General features: G+C 41.5%; 1 protein-coding gene across 1 annotated transcript; it reads left to right on the top strand.

Moving 5' to 3' along the window:
• The first annotated feature begins 3,800 nt into the window (after positions 1 to 3,800).
• Positions 3,801 to 11,099, top strand: cdc42ep3 (CDC42 effector protein (Rho GTPase binding) 3). The gene is made up of 2 exons (XM_066696923.1): positions 3,801 to 4,112; positions 9,139 to 11,099. The coding sequence occupies exon 2, from the start codon at positions 9,377 to 9,379 to the stop codon at positions 10,241 to 10,243; it is 867 nt and encodes a 288-aa protein (XP_066553020.1). The 5' UTR covers positions 3,801 to 4,112; positions 9,139 to 9,376; the 3' UTR covers positions 10,244 to 11,099.
• The last annotated feature ends 435 nt before the right edge of the window (positions 11,100 to 11,534 follow it).

Below are 11,534 nucleotides of genomic sequence, written 5' to 3'. Positions count from 1 at the left end.
TTTTAAAATCACAACATCGTGTGTTGACTGCAACTCAACATGACACTGAGCACCACCCATTATCCGCAGAAAAACAAAATAAATATAGAAAGTTTGATAATATCCTCAGCTGTGGTGAAATTAAAAGCCAGACGACTGGCATTGATTTGACACATCGCCTGCAGCAATGTTTCGAATGCCTGCTTGTCACCGCTGTATAACATAATTAACTCTACAGAGTCGAAGAGAGAAACAGTCCGTCATATTTGTTAGGTGTGTTTAGGCCGTTCAGATCACCACAGTTTTATAATCAGGGAGAGAAAAATACTCATCACAGTAAAACACTGCTGCCTGGTGTATTACGCCATTCATTATTACACTTCATTGCAGTAAACATATCATCTAGCATTAATATCAAGCAGTTCATATTCATCAACAGCATGTATGGTGTTACAAATTCTTTCGTTTCAACACTCTGACAAATCTCTCCTTCCTTTATGAATGACAGGCCTAGCGGAGACAATCTGCGTCTCCGTGGGAGTTTTATCCGCAGGGAAAAGTGCAGTTTAAGCACTCGCACACTAGACTGCGTGTCGGTTGTACCTGAATTAGTCTGCCCTGGAGGCACACAATAAATCCCCTACTGTCACCTGTGAGAGATGAATATGAATAGGCCTGTTAGTAGATAGGTGAGTTCTGCACGTCTGCATGTAAGAGTGTAATCACAGATATGGTATGTGGGCCACATGGGAAGCTGTCATTGTTTGGACTACCTTAACTTACCAAACATGAGTCTATGGTTTCTTCTCTTTGTCTTATGGGTATAGAGAGCTTTAGACTCACCGAAATCAACACCGTCTTCATGGGAGAGTTTTTTCCTTGGAAGACATTTGTTCAGAATGGGTGCCAAGTACAGACATTGAAATCTGATCGTTTTGTTTGGCAGTTCTGAGGAATTATGGGAGGAACTCTCATCTATAGCATGAAATAGAAAGAGACGTAGTGTGTTTATACATAAATCGAAAGTTGCCACACAATAGGTGATACATGCATGTGTGCAGTTGCATCTGTGGGCAGTGGTTTGGTCTGCTGGGGTTTTGTCAAGCGCAACAGTGACCACACATACAGAGGACTGAACAGGAGATTAATAGCAGCATGCAAGGCAGGTGGCCGTGACTTCCAGTCATGCCTTCTGTTTTGTGGTATGTCACTTCACCTCTGATACGGGTGCAGACAAATATACCTCCCTACTCTTAGAACCACATATTTTTTAAAGATATATAGATATACAACATATCCTACGAGAGAGAGAGAGAGAGAGAGAGAAAGAGAAATGCTTTTGAATTAAATGTGATTAAGGCGTTAAGCACAACAATGCAATCTGATACGGTGAGACTGAGTAATTGACAATATCGATGTGTCCTGATCTCAGCAGCACTGGAGTGAATGAAGCTCACATCCATTCAATGGTTCGTGTGTGGGTTTTGTGAACCTGTTTAGTGTGACAGATCTGTGTTAGCACCTGCTATAACAACAGTACTCTCTATCTGTCTCTCTCTCTCTCTCTCTCTCTCTCTCTCTCTCTCTCTCTCTCCCACCCTCCCTCCCTCCCTCCCCTCCAGCAGTCTCAACATGTTAACAAGGTAATATAAACTCACCGCTGTGTAAACAATGAAAGCCAACTGGAGTCAAAGCTGCGAGCAATGCTTTGGGCTTCTTTAGTGAAATGTCAAGAGAGGTTGCTCGCAGTTTTAAGATTACAGACACAGTCTTATCCAGGGGTGACACAGGGTTTGTCTCATCATAGGCTGAGCAACAAGACTTTTAGGATAACTTTGTAACCTGAATGTCCGTTAAACATGGCCTCCCACTATATCTTCTTCGGGACCACTTATATATAAATGTGTACATGCGTGACCTGTGAACACGAGTGAATCTAAGGTTCAGGGTGGCAATGCATATGTCTAAGACTCTTTCACAACAAAATGCTGCCTTACAGATTGCCCTCCCTTGTTCCAATTCTGCTGCTGTATTTCACAACAAATGGATTCCATTTTAATGCAGTTTATATAGCAAACTATACAATTCATTTTAAAATAGAAAATATTAAATCTGTATAGGAGTAGAAGCTAATTTTCTCCTCCACATTAAACAAACACACCAAATATAAATGCACAGGGCAGAACTCATTCAGTATCTAAATAATATTCATTTATTTAACACAGAAATTCTTCGCCACTGGCCGAAAACTTTGCCAATGGATACATCGCAGAATCGTCCTGATAAAAACAACAGAAATTGCCTCTCTGACAAGACGCTACCCCACAGCTACAGCACAAGAGTCAGTCAATTAATTTCCAGGCGGGTGAAATATAAACCGCTCTGCTTGATGGCAGCCAAATGGAGGAATCAACTTCAAACACAGAGAGGGTCCAGCTGGGGGCTTTGCGTTTTAGTCTAAGCAACCCGAATTAATTTTCCCTTAAAAGTCCAGCCTTAGGTAGGAAACGGACCCACCTTAAAGTTTGTTGTAATAACAAGCGCAAGCCTCAAGTAGCTGCAGAGTGACAGTGTGGGATTAACAGGGGATTATTCAGAGACACGACTGGAGCCGTTGTGCCAACCTACAGTCCTGTCGGAAAGAGCAAGAGTACATTTTCCAATGAAGAGTCTCATGAAAATATGTCATCTCAAAAGTAACTCATATTTGAATGCTTGAATTTCCTTAAACTATGATAAGACAGTGGATGGAACATGTTAAAACATTCCTGGTAGATATTCAATACAACTACTCTCCCCTGTTAGTATTTCCTCTGGTATAGTTCATGTTTGTTACAGTTTTAATATCCTGGACATACCAGATCATTATTGAATAAAAAAAAGACAGCAAGAGGAAATATATCTGCATTTCCATACACTCACATGAATAGGAAATATTTAAAATGTCATATTTTTATTTTATTGTATTTTTCCTGCCAAGAACGTGCAGAACATTTGTAGGGTAATTTCATATTAATTTCTAACAAATAGGAATCACAATTCTCCCTTCAATTCAAGTGCACTATATGTTGTCTACCTTCCTTATTTAATACAGACTGTTATTTAATGTAGATGAGTTAATATAAATACATGCTAAATTGGTGGCAAGGTCTCAGCAACCAAGTAATAATAATCATATAAAAGCACTGGGTCTCTCTAGTTGGCCACCCGTCTCCCTCCTGCTGACGCTGCGAGTGTGAACTTGTTGAGACCTGATCTGCTGGAATAGCATCAGTCATGAGGATGAAATAAAGACGTGTTCCCCTTTAACAATGTTGTCACTGCAGCACCTTTATGGTTGCTAAAGGCAGACATCTTGACAGCAGAAGAATAACCTTAAATCTCTCTACCAAGCTGAGCACACGTCTAAATCCTAAAAGCACAGGCTGATAGTGTGCAGTTTCTCTGGATCTGTAGTCAAGCTGCTGAGAAATGGGACTGTGTTTTCAACAATTCATTATTTAATATTTCAACAATTCAAAATGGTCTGGCAGAAAAATGTTATGGAGGTTGGAAGTTTTGCAAGCTCCTCGTTGTGTTATGTGTGCAACGCTTTGGTTTTGTTTGTTTGTTGTGGTCCAGGAATACCTGATTTATTGCCTGAGGGAGAAGGAGAACATGCAGCTTGACTGCTCAAGTGTTGGGACAATCCTGTCTGCCAGGATTTCAGTTCAGCTCTCTCCTTTTACCATCTGAGAGACAGACAGAGAGAGAGAGAGAGAGAGGGAGGGAGGGAGGGAGGGAGGGAGAGAGAGAGAGAGAGAGAGGCCAGCCCACAGAGCTGGAGTGCCTGGGATGTGTCTGCTGTCTGCCCTCTAGCTTTTACAGTCCTCGATTCATCAGATGCAGCCCGTCATTGTGAGCCGTTTGCATACAATAGCGTTTGTGAGGAGAAAGTTTGCACAGAGCGAGATATTTGTGGCACAAGAAGAGCTGTCATTTTGTTCCTCGGTCGCCACCACGAGCAGCTACTGAAAGAGCTGGACCGGTTTGTTGTGGAGGAAGAAGAAAAAGTTGAAGTCCTGTCCTGCCAGCTGAACTGGGGAGGAAGCCCCTGACAGACTGGCACAGGTGTTGGATGCTTCTGTCTATTGGTGAGTTTGCAACAAATCTATAAAAAAAACGAACCCAGCTGTCCTTTAACCATTTTCTAAAGAGTCAGCCTGTGGTTAAGACTTAAAAAAGCATGCTACTGCATAGGGGAGGCTCATCAAAATCTCTTCACTGAGAACCAGTGCACAGCTTTCTTAGACCGGCGCCTTTTATGAGTCAATGAGGTAAGAAGATTATGGATTTATCAACAAGGTTTCTGAGTGGAAGAAGAAACGTATGGAGATTTAAACAGGATATTAACTAGCTTGATAACTGAACTCAGATTTAAGATGTATGCTATTGTGCACGTTTATAAAACGATCAATGCTTTTCTGTGAGGAGCACACTAGGGGGGTGTAAATGTATTTAGACACATGCGTGTGTATGTAAACAGATAGAATAATAGAAGACGGAGAATTAAATATTAAATAAATATAATCAATGAAAATGAAATACAGATGTGCAGAATGCTTGTTTATTTGTATATATTTGCTACGGAAAAACCGGGCAGTCGCCGTTACTTGGAAATGCAGATCTAGTATCATTAAACAGGCCTATTAATACCGTGACCCAGATATTGTGCCCATGATTGAATTATGAATTTCGAAACAGCTGTTGATATCAGAGGCACGCTCATTCCACAGACCCCTCACACACAGTGTCTCGCTGCTGAATTATTCCTGGAATGAAAGAAACGCTTTAAAAGGCTGAATGGATCTGATGCCGCGACTGTCGCTACAGATGCTTTTGCTCAAACGACCCGCAAGTGTTCGACTGACATCATCGGATCTGCATTTCTGTGGCATGGCTTTAAACCAGCTGCATCACACACATACACACACACATATTATACATGTTTCTATTGTACCATGGAAGACATTATACACATCATGGTAATGCATTTCAATTCTGACTGTTAATGCCATCATTTTGATGATTACATTTTAATAACAGTGTTATAATACAATAAAATCCCCATACAGTACTGGAAGATTAGGTCGATAGACACCACAGCGCCCAGCCTGCACTCCAGCATCGGCCAAATGTAGATTATAAACTTGGCACTAATGGTCAGGTATAACAGTTGTTTGAGGCAACAGCTGAGGGTTTGACCAGATCTAGAATAACCCCAGGATTATACAGTGCTAGGACTATGTTTCCTGCAGCATACAAGACCTTAAATGGCCACCAGTCGTTTATATCTGCGTCTTGATGCCAACGGTGCTGCTGCTTTTGTTTATGATGGAAACACTTGAAAGGGTTTTTCGGTTCTGAGGAGTTCCCATTCATGCCTTTGAGAGTCTTGGTTCTTCATTCACTTCATGGATCATTCTTGTGGGACAATGTATGGAGGTTCCCTACTCTACTCAAAATCAACCACCTTCTCCTGTCTGGGCCCCAGGGTGTCTGTGCGAGAGACCATTGCTCACTAATTGCTACTGTAGGCTCTGCTTTACTGCAAAGACATCTAAATGCCACTGTGCGTGGGGTTGAAAAGGGAAAAACAGATTCACAATACAGAGAGGGACAACAGAACAGTTCCAAGTATATCATTAAAAGTATTTGGGTTATTTTGTCCCCATGTAAAGACTCTCACGTGTGCTGTCAAGGTGACCAGCAGTACGATCTGTACGAAATGACTGGGATAGTGAGATGGGAACGATTTAGTTACCTGTCCAAACACATCTGGTTACCATCTTTCTCCACAGCTATGAGTTTATTATCCGTTCACTTTAGCTGACACTTGAGAAACAGATGTCTCTGAGCAGGGTCTGTCCTTACTTTACTTATCTTGTTTTATTACCTTTTTGATTTATAAGAGAAAGGGACTTATTACATCTATACATCCATTATACATTATTTATTCTAACAGACTCCCCTAACTAGTACTTTTTATTATTCCAAAAAGGTTAGATCACCAAATTCGACATATTTCAAAGGAATAATTATTATGTGGAAGGCCACTTTGCAATAAACAACATCAATAAGTCAATAAATAAGATTCATTCTTGGTGCAAAGTAACCACTTCTTAACACAGGCTTACTTGAGTGCTTCTGTTTACTTGGAACTTCAATTTACTTTGCTTCAATCCGAGTCATCTCTTCAAATCCAATAACCAGAACCAAAGAGCCCAGTGACTAAAATTATCTGAGTGAATCGTTTGGCAAACCCTGTTTCCTCTTCATGCTCAGCTTCAGCATTACATGGGTTGGTCTGCTGATCTCTGCGTAGATAGCGTGTTCCCTTCGAAAGCCCAGAAAAGGTCATGGCTTTAAAGTGGGATGGCAAAACCAAAAGACAAGAAAAGTGAAAAGTCTCAGTTCGCGGACGAATTGTGTGGGAGCGTTGTTTGAACTGGAGACCTGCACATGTGCTGTCAAAACAAGGCCCAAACTACTCGAAGACCTCTGGGTCTGAACTTATTTTCAAAGGCTTAGCACTAGCGGTGACCTTTGTGACCCAGTAGGAGAAGTAAGAAGAATATTCATGAAAGATAAAACTGAAAGTATTTCAAAAATGTTTACATTGTACCTAATTGATCCAATATGTCTGGTTTTAAGATCCGATCTACAGTTACACTGGCTTTGAGGGACTCGACTGCACTCAGCTGAGCATTATTACTGGAAGTCATTCAAAACGTACACGTCTTTCAGATGTCAAATTCGGATCTCAGCACACGTCAAATTAAGGAATGTCAAATCCGTGAGTTTATAACAGTATTATAGCACAATTATAATGATGCTATTTAATTAAGGCAGAACCACACAACAGTCAATGCTATAAATATATAAGTACAATACTAATTGCATTATAAACTATAATTATACATACAAATACACATATGTGCATATTTAGTGCTTCATGTGCTACTGTAAAGGATCACGTACGTATTTATTCCTAATTATTGCACAGCAGGAATATGTGTCAATTTGTGATGTTTGGCATCATATCCGAAGTGCAATCCCAGCAGCAGCGTCGATCAGCTGTGACTTATTCAAGGTCGACGGGAACACAGGCAGCTCAGCGGCAGAACAGCTTCTTTGCATTCTGACAGCATCCCCGTCGACACTGCAGTCCTCCCCCCAAAACACGCACACACGCACGCACACCACAGACACACACACATACACAGACACACGCACGTACACACACACACACACACACAGACAGACATGCACACACAAACACACGCCAATTGAGCCCCTGTAGTGCACATGCCCCGTGCCCTCTCATACCGCCTATATTTAGTACCAGAAGCTAAGTGGCAGGTATATTTGTGGTGTACTACACGCCTTCCAAAAATGCTATTATTCCTCTTAAAGGCCTTCTGATACCCCCCAGGACTCTTATTTCGGACTTAAGGGAGATGAGTGCGATTTTCAGCGCATTAACAGCCAGTCATCACTCTCACACTTTTAAAATGGGCGCTATTTTTATCCTGATCGAGTCAGCACATTCCACTCCAGACCCAATGCATCTTTAATTCTTGTGCATGAACAGGATGTAGTCAAGGTCAAATGCTTGTGAAAACCAAGCCGGTGTTGTCTGTGCATCAAGGGGATTTTGAATGTCTTATTTATAATCTTTGTGGATTTTGTATTAAATCATTAATTGGATCGTAGCAGTTATTCTCCAGGCAGATCCTGCTGTAGTCCATATTAATGCAGCGTTCACCTACATATTCTTACTGAAATAGTTCACAACAGTGTTGAAACTCGGCCCATCACAGAGACTTTAGAACCCCCTCAGCCTGGCATCTGAAGAATGCCCATGTCTCTGCAGCGATACATATTTGGTCGACTCAGACACGCAGACGTTTCCGTACCGGGTCGCCTCTGACAGCCCAGCGCTTCGTCTCTGTGGGTCACTGGGTAAAGGCCTTTGAAAGTACATATGCCTATATAAGGGAAACACACTCCTTGCACTTTCTCCACGCTTGGGCTGCGAGTAGCAGGCCACTTCTAAGGAAACCGTACAAATATGCAACACACCCGCGCACAATCCGGAATTCAGCTGTTTTGTATTATGACTTGTGAAAGAGAAGTTTAAGCTTTGCAAACATATGTAGTAGACCCACTGAAATAATGCCAGAAAGATCTTTAATCCGGGGGTGTCAGATGCAAGTGCAGGACAGATTTTGGTTGCATTATATTATGCTTTTTTTTTGTTACACTTGATTATTTCCTTTTTAGCTGATGTTACTGTTTTTAATTGCATTCATGGCTCAACAGACATTTCTAATATGTGGTTATATACCAGCAGAGTGGATTATATTCCTTTGCAACTACTCAGGACCAGTTTATTTTATTTTATTTAATGTATTATGTATTTATTTATGTTTGTGATTAAAAATACAGACAGAAGGATATGAGTAAATTGTGATGCACCTAGAAACATATGTACAGCTTGCAGTTATTATTTCAAACTCAAGTTTGTATTGCATGATACAAGTATAATTGGGTTACAAGAGAAGCCCGTTAGAGCAACTGGACATCAAGATTTGATACATCTTGATTGTATTCTATTAACACAACATGGTAATTCAAGGAACAAAGGCATCCCTGTTCAAAAACTCTGCTAGGATCCTTGCCCAATGTGCAAGTTTGTCTCTGGAAAAAAAAAGTGAGTCTTAAATGGTGGTATTTTTATACTTCTCTTGACAAGCCTTCGTTGAAAAAGCTTACTGTTCTACTTTCTGTGACTTTCCAAACTAAACTAAACTGCCCGTGTTCTTTCCCATACCAACAACCCCTCAGCGAGAGTCTCGTAAGCTGGATGCAGGTAGACACACACACACATCGTCCTGGGTCCGACAGCACCAGGAGACACATATCTGAGCAGCTAGCGTCAGTAGACTGAAGTGATAGAGGTGTGGAAACAAATTTTAGTTTAAATAAAATGAATTGGTTAAGAGTATCTGACTGCAGTCGTGTTGTGTAGCCATTTTTAAGCCAGGCTGAAGGGGGAAGAGTTGGTACAATTCCTACTTTGTTTTAATTTAAATTTTTCTGTCTAATCCCAACTAGGCATCCCTGTGTTCGTGAGCTGTAGGCCTGATGGGACAGTTCTTCAGAGGATACAATTGCTGCTGAAGAACGTGAAAGGTGGGGCACAACTGTCCAGACGAAGACGCCAGACGCACCGGGCAGTGAGAATGTGACATCACAGCCAACACTGAGGACCTTCGCGTGAGGATCTACCCACAGTCCACGTTTGCTGGACAACTTTTCTCTGATATTTTCTCTCTACTTCTCTATATCGACGATGCCGGCCAAGACGCCCATCTATCTGAAGGCAGCCAACAGCAAGAAGGGGAAGAAGTGCAAGCTGAGGGATATCTTGTCTCCCGATCTGATCAGCCCTCCACTGGGAGACTTTCGCCACACCATTCACATCGGCAAGGGTGGGGAGCAGGATGCTTTTGGAGATATGTCATTCCTACAGGGGAAGTACGACCTCCTTCCCGGTAAAGAGGAGCAGGTGTCACCGCAGTACGTGGCGTGCAATGAGTTCTTCAGGGCAAACAGCACCTGTGATGCCACTTTTGCAGAGACTCCGTCACCGGTGTTGAAAAACGCCATTTCTCTCCCAACGATTGGAGGTTCACAGGCTCTCACTCTCCCCCTGCTGTCCGCCGTGACCTTTCCCACCAACCCCGAGCCCTTAGACCCTGTGATTGAACCAGCACTCGGCTCTGAGGAGACACAGAGAAACAGCTTCCTCCTCTCCATGGATATTTTTAATCCGAAACCCAGCCCCACCAAGAAGACCACCAAGAAATCGATCCTGTCTTTTGACATGCCAAAGGAAATAGAGAAAAAGAAGCAGTTTGAAAATGGCAAGATACATATGAACGATAATGGATTTAAAAACTCAACTCCCGGTTATGTGAACGGCAACGGAAAACTTCATCATTCGACGAATTTCACCGGACATTACAATGACTGGTTGAAAGGCAACAGTGTGGAGGACAATCTCATCTGTGACTATGAACTTGAACTCATGAAGGGGAAAAGCATCTTGGAAGAGTCCATGTCAGACATGACCGGCTCTCTTCTGTCACTCGAACTCGATTTAGGACCGTCCATTTTGGATGAGGTTCTAAATGTCATGGACAAACCAAAGATGTAGAGCAAGTAGTGGATTCATCATGGGTTGACAAAAAAAGGAAAACTATAAAAGAAGAAAAGAAAGATCCTATGAATAGCATGCCGACTTTGCATTGCTCTGGGAATTGAAGTAGAAAGCACGACTGTTCATTTGCATATACATTTTTGCATACGGATTTTATTGGCGTATTTCCGTAGTTTATGCTTACGGAATTTTGGATTTCCGTCACAAAACCTGATGCCAAAAGGTGCCAAATAACTACACATAACACAGACATTGTTTCTCATAGACAAGTGCCTTTTATGTTGGAAAGATTAAATTTTGGAAGTAATTTTGCGGTCTGTGTATTCAGTGCCTATGCCAGCAATAGATGTACGTTGAATGTGGTACTATTGTAACTGTGTGCAGAGGTTTGTCAAACTGCTTTTTCAGGATTTTGCACTGTTGTTTCCAACAGGGGGAAGATAGGAAGTTGGTTTGTGAAACAATATTTAAAAACCTGATTGTTCTTCTTGTTCAGTTATATTTTTAAAGGTTCAATAGGTTCATATGATCCCCTCAAAATGAGTTTATTAAGTGGTTTACAGATTACCTGGCAATTACTTATCTTTCTCCCTCTGAAAAACACCCTGTATTTGTTTTGCTTTTTTCATAATCTGTTATTGGTTCGCTTTCTCCTCTGTATGTTTAACTAGATCAGTTTTTTAAAAGGAAAATGCTTACTTGCTTCTCTCTCTGAAAAGAAAATATGTATAAAAGAGCCACTGAACGATTATAATATAATATTTATGACAACCATCTCACCACCAGGATATAAGTCAATTTTACATATTTACAATTGTTTTGCGGACATAATAAAAAACGTTCTTACGTTGTATATCACACTGCTCCTAATTTCCAAGACGAAATGTGTTTAAAATGCAATCAATGTGGAGCAAAAGGGACTGGTTTACCACATAGTTTGGCATTGGTCCTGAAACATACATGTGGCGTGATTGTTCAGCTATGTATGATGCGTACATTTGTTTGTTTTTTACTCTTCCACCTTCTGCGTGATTCTAGAACCTTTGAGATCGCTGTACAAAATTCTGAAGACTGGGCAAATTCCTGTCCTAGCTTTTTTTGTCTTCCCTGGCTTTCACATTCCTGGCATTCCCACGTGCTGCCATCAACAGCAATAGCCTGGCCGGGTTGGACCGTCCATTTCAGACAGACCAGTCATGTGACTTGTCCATAGACACCGCAGAAACTGTGCTGAAGCTCAAGTGTTCCCGTGCGCTCATAAATCAACGAAGGCGCTGTGCTCTGGGCG

The sequence above is a fragment of the Amia ocellicauda genome, chromosome 23 (genome assembly GCF_036373705.1).
Source record: "Amia ocellicauda isolate fAmiCal2 chromosome 23, fAmiCal2.hap1, whole genome shotgun sequence".
Lineage (NCBI taxonomy): Eukaryota > Metazoa > Chordata > Actinopteri > Amiiformes > Amiidae > Amia > Amia ocellicauda.
The sequence above is the reverse complement of the archived record's forward strand: the minus strand, read 5'-3'. Positions and strand labels throughout refer to the sequence as shown.